Source organism: Tympanuchus pallidicinctus, unplaced genomic scaffold, assembly GCF_026119805.1.
Source record: "Tympanuchus pallidicinctus isolate F22 unplaced genomic scaffold, pur_lepc_1.0 scaffold3, whole genome shotgun sequence".
Lineage (NCBI taxonomy): Eukaryota > Metazoa > Chordata > Aves > Galliformes > Phasianidae > Tympanuchus > Tympanuchus pallidicinctus.
This window is the reverse complement of record NW_026294747.1, coordinates 53,808,785-53,825,167: the sequence shown is the minus strand read 5'-3', so window position 1 is coordinate 53,825,167 and position 16,383 is coordinate 53,808,785. Positions and strand designations below refer to the sequence as shown.

The 16,383-nt window shown below is 44.7% G+C and overlaps 1 protein-coding gene across 1 annotated transcript in view; it reads right to left on the bottom strand.

The window, feature by feature from the left end:
• The window catches only part of RTN1 (reticulon 1), a 95,917-nt gene extending 92,436 nt beyond the window's left edge, over positions 1-3,481 (bottom strand). Inside the window, exon 1 of the mRNA XM_052695813.1 lies at positions 2,961-3,481. Within this exon, the coding sequence (XP_052551773.1) occupies positions 2,961-3,150 (190 nt within the window). The 5' untranslated portion in view covers positions 3,151-3,481. The remainder of the gene's footprint in view (positions 1-2,960) is intronic.
• Between the last annotated feature and the right edge of the window lie 12,902 nt (positions 3,482-16,383).

Below are 16,383 nucleotides of genomic sequence, written 5' to 3'. Positions count from 1 at the left end.
TAAACCAAATTCACCTTCAGGAAGGAGCAATTTGAAGGAGTGGAATATTTTCAGCAAAATCTAGAGGCCAAGTGTAAAAGCAAGAGGAATTCTGCTTTGCCCATGCCCAGAAGCTACTGGAGTCAATCTTCATTGCTGGAGGAGAAGCAGCTGTGGGATCTGCAGCTCCTTATTACCCCGACTTTGCTTGAGAAATCTCTGAGCTTTCCACTCTTTGTGGGAAATATTCTTCTGTAATTCAAATCACTGCAGATTTTGGTTGATCCAGAGAACACGCAGTGAAACCATTGCTTTTCATCATTCAGAAACCACTCACAAGGTTTTGACAGAAAGCCAGCTTGGCTCAAGGCTGGGCTCAAGGCCAGCTTGAAGATATTCCCGAACCTTTCAACAATCCCTGGCTGGTTTTCAAACTTAAAACAAAAGCCCAGGTCGGGGAAAGTTTGCAAATGTTTAGGTTGTGTAAGAAAATTTCTGAGCATCTTGTGATAAATTCCCATCATCTGTTCTCATGCTGGGAGAATCTCCCAGTCTCCATATCCTTCTCTTGCCTCACAGAGCATAACAGTGGACTTTATAAAAAGGGCTTGTCTGAGAGCTGGAGAGAAAGATATAGGATGTGTCGGGAGATGTTTGGAAAGCAAACAGGCCAGGTTGGCTCTTGTTTGGATGCCCTGTTCCTTGCTTGAATTGTCCTCAGGTGCTCCGTTAAGTAGCAAGAGTTCTAAGTTCACAGTACTTTCTGGAGCCAGGTATCCTTCACAGGTTCACTGCTACATTCTAAGCAGCAGAATTACAGAGTTTTCTAAAATACTTTACAGTTTCAGATGTTCAGCAATATGACAGAACTCTTACTCAGCAACTTGAGAACATTTTGTCACACAGAGAATCGTGAAATGCTGCACTTCTCTCTGTGTAGGTAATGTAGAACAGAAATGTAAGCACTGCAGCCACAAATAGACACTGCAGGCACAGGACTGCACTGACTAGGATGCTGCTGTGTCTGGCACACATACACACAGCACACACATGCACAAACACACACCAGATACTTGTTAAACAGGGAAAACAGAATGAAAAATATTTGAAACACATTCCTGCTCTCAAGATGTTGCTAATCAGACTGACTGCTAGCAAACGTCAGGCAAGGTCTGCATTGCTCGCTTCATTTCTACCTTGCCACCATTTGACAAATGCCAACAAACATACGCAAAGTCCCTTTGCAGATGATTCCAAAAGCAGAACATTGTTTTTCTTTTTTTCTTTTTTCCTTTTCCCTCTGCTCTTTCTTCCTATTTTTTCCTTTTTCTTCTTTATCTTTTATTCTTCCACTCTTTCTATTCTGCATTCTCTAAGCCCGAATCTACATTCTATTTATTGGAATTTATACTATTTCAGAGATCAGCCTTTTTTGTTCCATATGCTAAGATTCAGCATGGCCATATTTTTATCCATCAGGGAGCAACAAAAGCTCACAGGATCTCTTCCTCCTTCCTCGTGTCGTTGCACCACTGCGCAGCCCAACCTCAGGACCCCAGTGCTGCCCTGCTCCACGCACACGCCTCCTGTCCCGAGCAGCCTTTCAATACCATCTGCCTCCCCTGCCAGCAAAAAGTCGCGTTCCACAACCTACGGCTCAGATCAGCGAATGAGCAGCACATCAGCAGATTTTCTGCCTGCCCAAAGCTACAAAACAGCTACAAAACAGCAAAACATTTCCCACAGCAGCCAATGGGTGTTAGATCCCATTTTACTACTGAACTCGGTAGCATTAAGCAGACAGAAAAGCAGCAGGGAAAAATCCATGTCAAGAGAACATGCACGCACAGATGCACGCTCAAACCCTGAAAAAATCATCCAGATGAGTAGAAGTGGAATAATATAGCCACACTGACTCTTGATTATTCCGGCCAGCTACTCTTTGTGCTGATTAACTGAAGGGGATTAGGAAGGACTCAGCCCAAAAACGCAGCTCCTAATGCTCCTGCAGCTATTGCATAACGAGACCGATTCCCATCCCAAGCCCTGACCCTCAACTTACTCAACACAAGTTTAATGCTGTCAGGTTGCATAATGGAAACACCTGCTTCCCAGTGAAGAGGAATATGGATGGGATCCACCAGGTCCCAAGGGCTGAGTTATTTGTTATTTGAGTTCCCAGGTGGGCAGCAGAGGGAAAGGTAGTGGGCAAATATCACCAAGAAGGAAATAGAGCCGCTTTCCCTAAAACATTTATATCAGGACATACTGGCAGCCAAAGCCCTCTGAGCTTCATTCACACACGCACACCTGCTGTTGGCACACCCACTGAAGAAACAAACCCTAAGCCAAGAGAAATCAAACACATCTCCAAAGTATATTGAAGCAAATCAATGAACCCACACAGCCTGGCTCAGCTAAGTGCACTTCGGTCAGGTACACCTACAGGAGGAAAACACAGCAATCCAAAAGTCTGTGATTACGATGCTATCTTCAAAAGCATGCAGAAAAGATAATAACACTTCAGAACAGTCACTCCGTTAAAATTTGTGTGCTGAAATAACATCACGGGGCTATGCAGGAATTTCAGGTACTTAAGGAATACGTGAAGTAACTCCTTTGCAATCTATCACTCTGGATGTGTACAGGTGGAGCCAAATGAGGACAGAGCCCCACCAAGTTGAACTGCAACCAAACACCTTCCAACATCTGACTGAAAACTGGACTCCCTCTGCCCAGCAAATTGTAAAAAGCTTCGGGGAACTTGGCTGGGTCCTGCGTCCCCCTCCCCCACCACAGCAAATAATTTGCAAAGGCCGCTATTGCTCGCTCCATTCTATGCGCTCGCTACTCGCTAGCAGTGTTTTCGAACAGCAGGGCTGGGCGAAGAGCAGGGGGAGGGACGGGGACAGAGGCTGGGGATGCTGCTGCCGTCGCCAGGCCCCTTTGTTGAGCATCAGCGGATACCTCTCGCCTCTTACCTGGGGATGCGGTCGCCATGGCGACGGGCTGGTGCTCCCCGGCGGAGCCGAACGCCAGCCGCTCCCGCTGCCGAGCCCCGTCTCCATCCCGCAGCGCAGCCCCGGCCGCGTACTGCTCCGCCCCGGCCGCAGCCCAGCGCTCCGCGGTGCCCGCCAGCAGCAGGTCCTGGGGGTCCGGCGGGGCTGACATGCTGCTGCCAGGCGGCCGCTGGCTCCGGCTCTCGGGCTGCGGCTGGAGCCACCGAAAGTGGCCGCCGAGGGCTGGCTGCTGCGCGGCCGCGCTGGGTCTGGCCGGCTGCGGGACTCGGAGCCGCCGCTGCTGTTGCCGTATCTCCACTAGCGCGTATTACGCAGGTGAAAATGGCTTGTTCAGTTGGAGCCTTCCAGCCCTTGCGTCACCCTGTGGCTGGCATATCACAGGGCAGGAATCTGCCAGCCTGGCTGCTGCTCTCCCCCACTTAACCGCTTTGGCAGGGTAGGCACGGACTGCGCGCACAGCGGGGACGCACCCCTTCCAGGCAAGCGCATCCCCCGCCTCTTAATCCCCTCCCGCGACAGCGTCCCGCAGAGCACGCTAAAACAGCGCAGCCACTGCGGGGATGCCGCCGATTCCTCTCACACCTCCGGGGAAAGACAGCCCCGTGGCCACGCGCATCCCACCAGCCCACAAATGCCTCCGATCTCCACCAGCCGAGCAGAAAAAGCCACACTCCGCCACTGGGCGCTCGGCTTTGTGCAGTTGGCTCCGTGCTGCTTGCAGCCACGAAGGAGGGAGAGACGATCACAGCTTCTTGCATGTAAATGACACTTGTCAAAATAAACTCACAGCAGGTGTCTGTGTGCCTCGTTTCTTCTTCTTCTGTTTTTTTTTTTTCTTTTTTCCGTTATTGTATTTTCATTCTTACTGACTCTCATAAGCAAGCTGTGCTAGCAGAAGTGGTGCAGGGAGCTCTGCAATTAAGGGGCGAAGCATTGGCAGGAGATGCAGCAGGGGCAGGATCTGTGCCACTTCCTAGGTGCACTGGGAACCTGTATCCATGTTGTCATTTTACAGAGGAAGCAAAGTCAGTCAGTTGTGACAGGACAAGGAGGGGTGGTTTCAAAGCAAAAGAGTGGAGATTGAGATTGGATTTAAATAAAAGGTTTCTTTTATGGTAGGGCAGTAAGGCACAGGTTGCCCAGTGACAAACCAAGGTCAGGCTTAGTGGAACTCTGAGCACCTGATGGAACTGTGGGTGTCCCTGTTCACTGCAGGGGAGGTGGACCAGAAGGCCTTCAAAGGTCCCTTCCCACTCAAACAATTCTATGATTCAATCAGGTGGTATCAGACCATTCCCACATTGCACAGAGCTCTGGCACTGACAGGTCAAAAAATAAGAGGAATTTTGTGACCAGGATTCTCAGGATCTGACTCTTATGATGTGAAAAGTCAAGCTGTGGCACAGGGAGCTGTTGCTCCAGCCAGACAACTTCACCTCAGCAATGTTCTGCTGTGTTCTTTGTGTCACAGCATCCCCAGCCACACTTCAGATCCTCTCCAGCTTCAGGAAGCCATGCTTGCACCTGGATTTGAAAACTTAAGTCACTTCTACTCTCTCCATGTGAAGGGAGAGGAAATTCAGGCTAAGCTCATACTGCCAGATGAAGAGCCTTAGAAGCAGCCTCCATCCATGTTATCTTCTCAAGGAATCTCAAGGAATCAAAGAATTGTTTGCGTTAGAAGAAACCTTTAAAGCTGATATGCTCCAACCCCCCTGCAATGAACAAGGACACCTACAGCTCCATCAAGTGCTCACAGCCCTGTCCAGCTTGACCTTGAATGTCCCCATTGGGGCATCCACCTCTGTGGGCAACCCGTGCCAGTGCTTCACCACCCTTATTGTAAAAAACTTTCCCTTACCTCCAATCTAAATCTCCTGACTCCAGTCCAGGAGTTGTCTCCTGGACACCTCTATTTCTGGGAGTTGTCCTGCTGCTGCTTGAATCAGTGCTATTCAGTGCCAGCTCCCCTGGGCCCTCCACAGATGGGCTCCTCAGCCTTTGGGGAGGCTGGAAACCAAAGCACTGAGTTGCCAGTGTGAGCAACAAGCTCAGGATCAGCCAAACCACACATGCCAGGTGACTGCTGTGACTTCAGATAAGCTCTTGAGCTCTGAGTGGAAAGCACGGTTGTAAATAATAGGGTGCTACTGTAGGTAGGGTTGCATGTTATACTTTCAGCGTGGAGCTACTGAAGACTAAGATCACTACAATTTGGCTTCAAGAAGCGAAATCACAATGTTGTTGTTACATTGCCCTGGAAAAAAATAAAAACAAAAAAATAAACCCACCTCTGAAGCAACTATAAACTGAGTTGATTGTCTCAGCGCTGCCCTGTTAGCACCGGTGCCTTGGGACAGCTTGTGCCAACACACCATTGCCAACTGCACCTGTTCACAAAGAGTCCTGGGGGCTCTCCAGACTCTGCCTACCCCAGAAACTTGGAAACTTGTGATACAGGTATTTCTTTCTCATTTTGAGCTCCCTAATCCAATTAATTACTGAAAAGCGACAACATCAAGCCCACTTCTCTTGGTCTGCTTTGCATGCTATTTCTAGATCAGCAATTATTATATAGGTCATTTTACTTTCAGGGCAACATATGTCTTAACACAACATGCAGCACCATCTGGGCTACAAGAAGAAAACGGCTCCACACCCCTTGGCTGAAATATGGCTATCCAGAGGGTAAAGGCAAGCAGCAAATCTCCTCCTGAGCCACTGCTTTGTTAAAGCATTTACAGAAGGATACATCACACAGCACAGTCTACCAAATTCAGTTTTGCTTTGAGTTAGTTCCTGGTAACCACAGAATGGCTTGGGTTGGAAAGGGCCTCAAGGATCCAATTCCCCTGCCATTAGTGGTTGCTCACTACTAAATCCATTCCCTAAAATCACCTGAGATAGAAAATGCATCTTCGATACCAGTTTCAAATTCTTTGATGCAACAGATGACAAGATAAGACAAAGATTCAGTGTTTCTGTGCTCCTGCACTACTCAGCAATACCCTTACTGACTTCCACCAGAGCGATTTCCATGCAGCTCCCCAAGCCCCTCATTAGGAGCACTGATTCACCTGTAACCCACAGTGCAGCACTTATTATTACCAACATCTTCATGGGCCAGCAATGAAAAATATGTCCCACCACCGTGCTCAAGCTGCCTTACATGCACAAGCTTATTGGATTTTCTTTATTTGTTTACATTAATATAAGATGGTGTTTGCTCCACATCAGTAGCATGATTTTAGTCATCGTGTTCTTACTGCCAAATTCTGCATCTAAAGCTCACCATCTGAGCAACAGGGATAAATTTAACTAATCCATTGTTTCCCCTTTGACATACACCCTATCACGCCTGTTATATTGCCTGATTGTGATTCTGCCAAGATTCTGGTGACATTAAATATTAATAATGTTAACGATATGCAGCATGTATACAAAAGCATCTCTTCTTGTAAAGCTTCAAGTACGCCCTTGTTCAGACTGTCTGGTTTTCTTTTGTGTCCATCACTTTCTGGGTGTTTCTATGATGCTTTCTGTGGTAGTTGGCAGTGAACTTGGGAGCTCAGGAGAAGCACTGAGCCCTGACCGCTTTGCTGTGTGAGCAACCTGCAGCCACAAAGGCCTTCTGATAACTCAGCATCATCAGAACTGTGTGCACACACGCTCAGAATGATTCATTGCTACAGAGCAAAAAGGTTACCACGATCTGTGGGCTGCCATCATGAACACAGTATTGCTATAGTAGGAGATGCGGAGGGAAGAGTGTGCAGGCTGTGTGCTCTGCTTATCAAAGAGAAGTGGGGACAAGTAGAGAAAAGCACATAAATCAAAAAGTGGCTTCTGCTTCAGGGATCCCAACTGTAGCACAACTCAGGATTTCATTTCACCAGTTCACGTGCAGCTCGCAGGTGACCTGGAACAGTCTCACGCAATACGATCAGCCCTGCTCATGACCATGTAACATTGGGTGGGAACCTACGAGTCCAATTTCAGATCTTGGATACAAACCCTGGGCTCCCGCTGACCATTCCACACATGGTACATAAATTTCTGATGGCAAAGTTCTGCTTTGCCAGGATGAATGAAAAAGAAATGAACAAGAACAACAGAACAGACATGCTGCAAGCTTGATTGACCCATTCTGCATGCTTGAACTCAGCACAACTCAGGATGCCTTGTGTAAGGTTAAGTCACTGCACATTTTAAAGACTTTTTTTTAATAAAAAAAAAAAAGATCTCCCAGGAAGATCAATTGTGTGCTTAACAGAAGCATGAGTTAAGTAATACTTGGCACAAATGAACAAAGCTGATTCCTTTCTATTTTCAATGAATTTACAAAAGCTCCCCGTAGTTTTTGCTGTACTGTGTTGAAAAATGACATGCACAGGGCTCATGCATCTCTGCTCACTGATACTGAATTCTCTTGCTCTTCCCTTTCAACATCATACCTCTTTGAATATATGAAGTCTGCAAACACATACACACAAATTGCTTCTCTTTCCATTACAGCCCTTTGTGCTATGGGGCCAATGTATGCTGCTTGGCCAGAGTGACTTTAAACCTCGAGGGGATTTTTAGTCTTAGATGTAACATTTCCACCGAAGAGCAGAGGGCCTGGCAGGGATATCAACTGCTGCAGTAACAGAAAATATCATCTCCCCTTCCTTGAGGATTATTCTCGAGGTTTTAGAATAAATGAATTACAATGGAAAAAAAAGCAAAATGAGAAAGGAAAGAAGCTTCTGAAACAAATAAAACAAAAAACAAAAAACAGATAAAAGAACCGCTTTCTACCCCATATAAAAAATTCTGGCACTGTAGCCCCTGATGTATGGTTTCAAATTCAACGCGTCTGCGCTGCAGATTCCAGGCATGTTCCATCCCCTGGCCTCCAAACAGGCACAGCACTGGGAGTACACAACAATGCTGTTCTGGCCAGCACACATGGATTGCCTTTCCCAGCATATAATCAGGATCCCGTCCCACAAGAGACAGAGAGCTATTGGGACTCCCAAGATAAGGCTGGAAATCCCAAGGTGATACTTTCAGGATGATGACAGACTTCTGCTGGGCAAGCCAACCTACTGAAGACTGCCACTACAGAGAGGCAAATGGCCTGAGAGAAAAGATGATGTGTGGTGATAGCATTCTCCATCACAAAGGCCACATTCACCCTTCAGTGCATCAAGAGCCCTTGCACAGTGCTCCTTCCTGGGGTGTCCCTTGGATCCTTTGTCTTCATACCTTCTCCCTCTCTATTTCCACAAGCTCTGGAAATGAGGCAGAAACAAGGCAGCATCTTCAAGGATCTTTTCACATGCTCCTACCATTGCTACAAATGCCAAGGCCAATGCTTCAGGCTAATTGGAAACAGTAGCCTCCTGCAGATCTTCAAAGTATCACCCACACCCCCATAGCACTCCTGAGACCAGGAGTCTCATACCTCTGCTCTGTAACCTGGATTAAGCTCCTGCATCAGCCAGCGGGTGTTGGATGTTAGATGCAGTTTGGCTCCTCAAAGCACAAACATCCCAGTGCCAACAAGGCAGCAGCAGATCTGGTTAAGCCCAGGAAAGACAGAAACGTGCATACTGATACAACACCATCAGCCTGAACAAACTGCTGCACACGATATGCTCTCATTTATAACGAACAACTGCAGAGATGAGACAAGTACGCAGTCCAAACCTGCAGCTGGACAGAGCCATTTATTACCACATGCTGCAAATGAGCAGCTTGGTTCAGCTGGGCCTCTAGTAAGTGCACTGTCAAAAATACCAGACTCCGAACAGCAGCATTTTTACTGCATGTTGTTCAAAGCTCACCGTCTTCAGCAGACATTCATTTCTCTGAGGTCTGCCTGGCTATATCTGCACACAGCAGTACGTAAACCCCCGCCTGGCCCTTTAATTCCCACACCATGCAAGAGCTTTCAGCATTTCTAGCCCTCTGGCTGTAATGAAATGTGATTAAAGGTGGTGCCTTCCGCTGGTAAGCCTGACTGACTGCTCAGTGCTTCATCCCCCCACATCAACAGTCACTCTGGGAGCAGTGAGGACTACCTCTGTTTCACCAAAAAGACAATTTTACAAAGAAATCCACTGCCATGAGTTTAAACAGCAAAGTTGTTGGCAACATAAGCAGGCACAAGTCATGTGTGCGTATCAGGTGCCAGAGAGGAGAAAACCCAGCAGAGGACCAACAGAGCCCATCTCCCCTTTCTTCCCGCATCCAACCTCTTAGCAGGGAAGGAGAGCTGAGCAGAGTAGACGGGTGAGTAGGAGGGGGAGCTCTGCACATGCAGGGTTCAGTAGTGGCCTAGTTTCAGCACGGCTTGGTAGATGAGTTGCCGCTCAAGAGTTACATCGGAAAGGCTCTGTACTCACCTCTAGAATGCATATCTATTGAAATAATTCCCTGGACACTGGACCAAGAGATTTGGGATCCGTGAACTTAAATGGTGATTTTTTTTTTTGTCAGTACATCCCGATGTGGCATCAGGATCTCTGCATGCTCTTGCAAGTATTGTTCCCTAGCACCTTCAGAGCATAAATCTTTTCCTATGGTGCTCATCCCACAGCATGGGGGCCAAGTCCAGTGTTATTAAAAGCAGCGGCATTAGAATTTGTCCTGTCAGAGATTTCCAGCTGCATGGCGCAGGGCTGCCTTAGCAGAGCAGTTATCAGTGAAAAAAGTGCTCAGGCTAACACTGATGGGTCTGATGCTACGTAATGTCACTGTTCATGATCCAGCTGAATGGAGAGTGATAGACAAGACAGTCTGCGAGTTCTGAACAGGTTATGTGGTGGCCCAAACTTCACGTGCAGAGTGATTTTAGTATGAGACAGCAAAGTAAAGCAAAAATAAAACTATTTGCAGATTTCTTTCGGGAGAAGCTAAAGAAAGTGAACCAAAGGTCTAAAGGTCTATCCAGGAACTTCAGCCATCACAGAACATTTAATTTGTACCAAAAAGATTCAGCCACTGACCAGGAAGCAGAAAGAGTTTTCTTCATGAATTTTTGTTCCCTTGCATTACATCAGAAGCTATCTGTGCAGAGTGCTCTGTACATTTATACAGCTCTGCAGCAAGTCCATTAGAGGTTAGCATTTGTGCCCTGATTTATGCTGATACAGCACATGCATTTATCTGACTGCGTTGATTATGTACTGGCTGAAAGTTGCCAGAAACTCACAGGGCTAAAGATGGCACTTTGCACGCTGGAAGAAACAGAAATGGCCAGATATGCTTCCACTTAGCATTTAGAATGGCATGGAGAGTATCAGAGAATCAACCAAAGGAGATAAAAAACCTGAAGCCGCTTTTAAAACACCAGAGATTTCACATTCGTGTGCAACTGATAGCTGCATCCATCATCCCTAAAACCCAGAACTACTGCAATATGCAGATATTGATGTAACTGCAGGGAAAGGGAACACATTCTTAATAGATGTAATGATTTGTGCCCAGAGATAACTTCTAAGCAATTCTCATCAGTTAGTAAACAGTAATGCTTTATAATAGTGATGAACAGTGATGGTATCTGTGTTTGCCACTGGTTCACAGAAAAGTAAGATGCTAATAGATAACCTGAGAGACCAAGGCTAATGTAAGAAGTCTGAGGACAGACATAATCAAACAGAACACTGAAGTACCCGTTCCAGTGAAACACTGATGGCTGGGTCTTACATTTAAGAACATATTGTCTGGGCTTCCATTTTTCTATAGCACAGATCTAATTTTCTTGCTTTGCATTCAAATGAGAACCAAGAATACATTCACAGCAGCCAATCCATAAATCAAAATCAGGCTCAGAATTCCTCATTTCTCATTTAATTGTTTCTTGCAAAGAGTTATCTGAGCAAAACGTTGTTACCTTGCTCACTCATGGGCTTGTGCCCTGAGCTTGAGCTGCCCTGGCTGAACAGACAGCAAATGCTGACTGTGTTTACCTGCCCCTTTGAGCTGGCTCCACCTGCCTAAACATTAGGTGTGACAGTACTGCAATTAGGCCTTCGCCCTGAATTTAGTCCTCTGCTGGGTGCTGCCCACACACCTCACGGATGATATGAGAAGTGAAGCACCCTGCGGCTCAAGGATAAACACACTGTTGAGGCGTTTGGGCATTGCAGATCCAGAAGGCTGAGTCAGGCAGAGACTGTATTTTGCCAGTATGAAGCCAAGAGAGAGCTATTCTGAGGCCTTTAATGTAATCTTTATTTAAATTATGAAATTAAACTCCCGTTAGGAGAAGTGTTGTAGAACCAGGCTCTATTTTATATTTGTAATTAATCCCATCAACTTCAAGTAAGCTGTTTTCCTATAATATCTGCAGGATTGGGGTTTGTTTTTGCATCTAATTGATATATCATTTAGCACTTGATATCAGTGCTTCAAAGGGAACATTACTGCTTTACATTTCAAAATCACTTTGTAGTTCACACTGTATATCTCATCACTAAATTGGACAGAACAACCTGCAAATTCTTACCAAGCCTTCTCATTTGTGGCTTTATTTTGTGAATTAAATGTCTGTAGTCAACACAAACCTACATTTCTCAAACTCTAGCCTATGTCAGTGCTGAAAAAGCAAAACCAAGATGAATCCCTGATATAAACAACCCTTAAAGCCCTTAGTCTTATTCTCAGCATTCTGCAATGGAGTGGGTAGAGAAGAAAAAAAGTCTGACTGTGTGTTTTTCTGAACGTGTAGCATGATCTCTTCTTAATGTAACTCATCATCTGCAAAAATCAAAACCCAGACTGCAAGAGGGCTCTTCTGGTTCCCCATGAATAATCCAATCCCACTGAATAACTCAAATCTTCTGGCAAAACAGTGAAATCATGACCAGAGCCCTCTGCTGGATTAGGAAGAAAACGCATCCTTCCTGAATGCTGAGAATGAATCACTGAATTGGAAAAGTCTGTAACACGCATCAGCACACAGCTTTGGCCACCGTTATGCTTTGTGAAGAGAACTACAGGTTCCCACTCACCTCTGTGATTACAAAGTGCATTTTGCCACTTTCAAACAACATTACAGGGTAAGTTTCCCTGAACAGCTCATGAAGAATCTCTCCTAATTGTGCTTAAACAGGAAAAAGAAAAAAACAACATCCCATTCATTGCAATTTCCTTATCTGAATTCTAATCAGCTCTTTACAGACAAACATGGTAAAGAAATAGATAAGAAAACAAACCTGTGTAAGAGCCAGTGAAGGATGTTGTAAGAGGAAAAGAGCTTTCGCCCTTTGCACAGCTCAAGGAGTTTGGAAGAAAAATTCAGCCAAGTGAAACTGGCTGAATACTTCCTATGCTTTAGATTTGTAAGCCTTACTAACCCTCCATAAGGAACACCAAGCCTTCTAGTGGTGGAAGGATTGCACGTTCCCCTCATCCTATCATCTATCACAAGCAGCAGGTGCTTTCTGAGTTCTGGGATCTCAATCAATACAGCAAATAGGAGACAGATTGCTCCACAACACCGTTCTCAACTAAATTAACCTGAAAGGCACAACTGATTCTTCTGTTTAACATACACAGCTCTTGTGAAATTTCTAAAGAGGCTTTGGAAAAATGTCAGGGGCTGGGGGATGGAGGAAGCTGATGGAGCACTCTGAGGGTCTCCAGGCAGGAATGTGAAATCACAGTGACATGAACACATAACAGATGGCCATATGGCTCCATACAGACTGTGAAATTCAAAAGGTGAAGAGATTGCTTGAGGTTTGCCTCGTGGAAGCAGAGAGGACTCATCTGTGCTTTCCTTTTCTCCAGCTTCTCAGAACTTTCTAAGCATCTTGTACCTGCAGCTATCCCTTAGCTTCATTGCCTTTCAGCTCACTTATGAAACATTTTAGCAGAATCAATACAAGATTGTTCATTATTCTGAAACTCTGTTTTTAGTAGGAAAGTATTGCTGGCAGGGCTTTGTCCAGCTCTGGTATTCTCAGTATTGAAAACCACATCAAGTCAGCTCATGAAAAACAAATGTGAGAACTTGTATTTTTAAACTTAATTATTCATACACAGGTCTTGAACAGAGCCCAGAACATCAGTGGTTTTAGCAATTTGGTACTAGAGGATAACAGCTTCAAATCTGATTTTTAAGTGGGCACAGCAAGATACTGAACATCCCTACTGTGTATTTGTTTTAAGAAGGAACATAAATGTCAAACGTGTAGATTAGAAGATCTGAAGATAACGAAACAACAGTGAAAGCACAGGAATTTTAGTTCTTAAAAATGTAAGGATTCAGAACTTTGCTTTGAATTGAAACCAAAAAACTCATTCAGAGGACTTTTGTTCCCACATATACGTGCCTTTACCACAGCTTATTTTCCACTGGAACAGGAAAGACAAGCAATTAAGCTAGAATTTGTATCATCATCTTGCAGTAAAGACCTGTGCTATTTCTGTAAAATCCCCATTACCTATTGGTGTATTAATGACACTAAAACATGGATGTTGCCTGTGCCACAGTGCTACATTACAAAGGAAGCAGTCTGCTATTTCAAAGATGCACTACAGTTAAGCACCAGTGACTGTTTTGTAAGAGGAAAATATTTTGACCCATTCTTCTGTCACAGTGCATCTTCCACGTGTTCTGTTCTCCAGACCATCACCTTCACCACTGAAAACAATGTTGCAGCATCACTTAACAGAAAGCCTCCACTATTCCTGTCACTCGCACAACAGAAGGTTTCTCCACGTACCTGAGAAAGAGCAACAAATCATGGAGCATTTCTAATACCACACTCCACCCAAAGTGAAACACAGTTAGATGAACAGCTTAATACCTAAAAGTCATCCTCAGAGAAAGAAGTAAGGTGATTAAAAATAAAATTAGAAGAAAATGTTATAGTTTGCACTGAATAATGCTTATACCTAAGGTCTGACCTTTTAAAAAGTGACTGGCATGGTTAGTGCTTTAATTATATGATTTTGCTAAAGCCAACTGGTTTCATGATCTGAGGTTTTCATGACATTTTGAACCACCTGGCTAGAAACGTCCACCCTGAAGCTCCCCTTGAAATGTGTAATTCCTTGCAGGCTTTTCTCAAGAACACAGATCCTACTAATGCTTGCAACATGGAAACCTGACATTACTTGCCTTCAAGGTGAGGTGAGTAGGAAGGAGTTGCCATCACTTGCAGTAACTTGTTTCTTCCTTTTCAGCACTGGATGGAGAGAATTTGTCTTCCAGGGCACCATTTCTTCCTCACTGGGCTCCAGGTTTAAACAGTCAGAGCCTTCTTACATAACTTCTGATGATGGCAGACTTGCTCCTTACTCTTGCCACCACAAGGCACATCATGAAAGTACCTTGATTACAACCCAAATAATTAATCATCCATTGGTACTTTTAAATAAATATCATGTAACCACTTTACACTCAGGATGTTTCTCAAGAAAGTACTTTTTCTCCTGTCCTTCAGATGTTTATGTTCTCAAACTTATTTTCATCTTATAATATAAAATTGCTTGAAATACAAAAATATACCCAACTCTTTGGCTTGCCAGGCACAGTTCTCTTCTATTTCAGGCAACAATATCATATAAACCAAACGATGTCACTTCAAAACACAGTGCTCTGTCCCTCTTATTTCTACAGGAAAACTGTTCCAAACCTTCACTTCTCTTAGGGCAAAACAAATTATTCTGATTTTAAGCCTGCATTTATTCACGGACAGTTTACATCCATTTGCTCTTGTGCCAATAGTGTACTTCAGCTTAAACAACTTTTCCCCCTGCTTGGTGTTTTCTTTGTTGAGATATTCATAGCTTCCCATAAGTCACTCCCTATTTTCATCCTGATGCAGCCTTTAAGTTTATCCAGTTTGCTTTGCTCTTGTTATTCACAGTTTTCTGAAACTAGCTGCAGTATTCCAGACAAGCTTTTACTATGGTTTCATGAATTAATACCTCTGACCAGCCCGGGTTCCACGTCAATGCTGTTTCATTTTCACGTTGCTCTTCATTTATCCTCTGGTTTTTCTATATCCCTAATATCATTTCTACCTCCCACAGAGAACAGGAATCTGGGGAGGAGCAGGGAGGTTCCCAGCTGTATAAGCTTACAAAAGAGGAGCTCATTTTTTTAAAACAAATTTCCAGATTCCATTTCCCAGTTGCTCATTTTTCCCCCCACTGGTGTCTGCATCCTGTCCCAGTGCTGCATCATTTACACATTTTATAGAGGTGCCTTCAAGTGTTCTTCTGGATGATGGAAATCCATTCATCAACAACAGCTCCAGCGCAGTTTATTTTTCAAATTACCTCAACTCACCAACCATTGCATTGTGCCCCACCATTGCCTTTCCAGCAGCACATCACCAGTAAGCAGGACTGTAAGTCTGGTTTATTGTGTCCCACATCACTGCCACATCACTGCCCGCATTTGCCCAGCACTGTGTGCAAAATATTTTCTAGAACGTGTTGGGAAAAACAAAATCTCCCCATGTCACAAGTACTCAGCCACAAGAAGTGGGTAAACTGTGCTCCCAATGCTTCCAGGATGCAGAAAGGACTGGGAAGGCTCTGATCAGCCAGGAGCCATGCCACATGTCTTACCTAATATGATTGCTTGGTTATTAAAACAAACAAACAAAACAAACAGATAAAGGGAAAGTAAAAATTATAAAAACCATGACGGGTCAAAGTCAAAGGATTGTTCAGGATCCTGTCTGAGTGCACCTAGCTGCAGATTATTAAGGTGCACACAGCTGGAGTAAAAAATCACCTCTTTCATAGGGATTGGAAATACCCTACCTTCCTTCCTCACTATATCCCTGCATACTACTGCAATCTGTTCTCAAAGATCTCCCCAGTCAATACAGAAACTGCATCTTTCTGTTTAACAGCCTTTCCAGGAGGTATATCCTTACATTTGTCTAATCACATTTTCAATCCATTTATGCTTCCAGCACTCAAGATATCCTGCAGCAACAAGAGCCACAATTTAATTATAGGCTGCTTCAAGAAATTCTTTTTGTTTGTTCTGTACCTGCCTGTATTTCATGATAAACTTCAGAGCCTGCAGAGCAAGAAATAATGGCTACTGTTCCCTACTTCTAGTTGCCCAAGGAGGCTGTGGATGCCCCATCCTTGGAGGCATTCAAGGCCAGGCTGGATGTGGCTCTGGGCAGCCTGGTCTGCTGGTTGGTGAGCTGCACACAGCAGGGGTTGGAACTGGATGAGCTTTGTGGCCCTTCTCAACCCAGGCCATTCTATGACCCTATTTACATCTTCATGCCATTTGTGATGTTATACACCTCTCTGTGATTTAGTCATCTGTTTCCCAAGGTGAGCACTTCATTTTCTACTTCTAGGAAAAGACCAAACTGCTCATACAAACATCACAGAAGCATATTTGTTC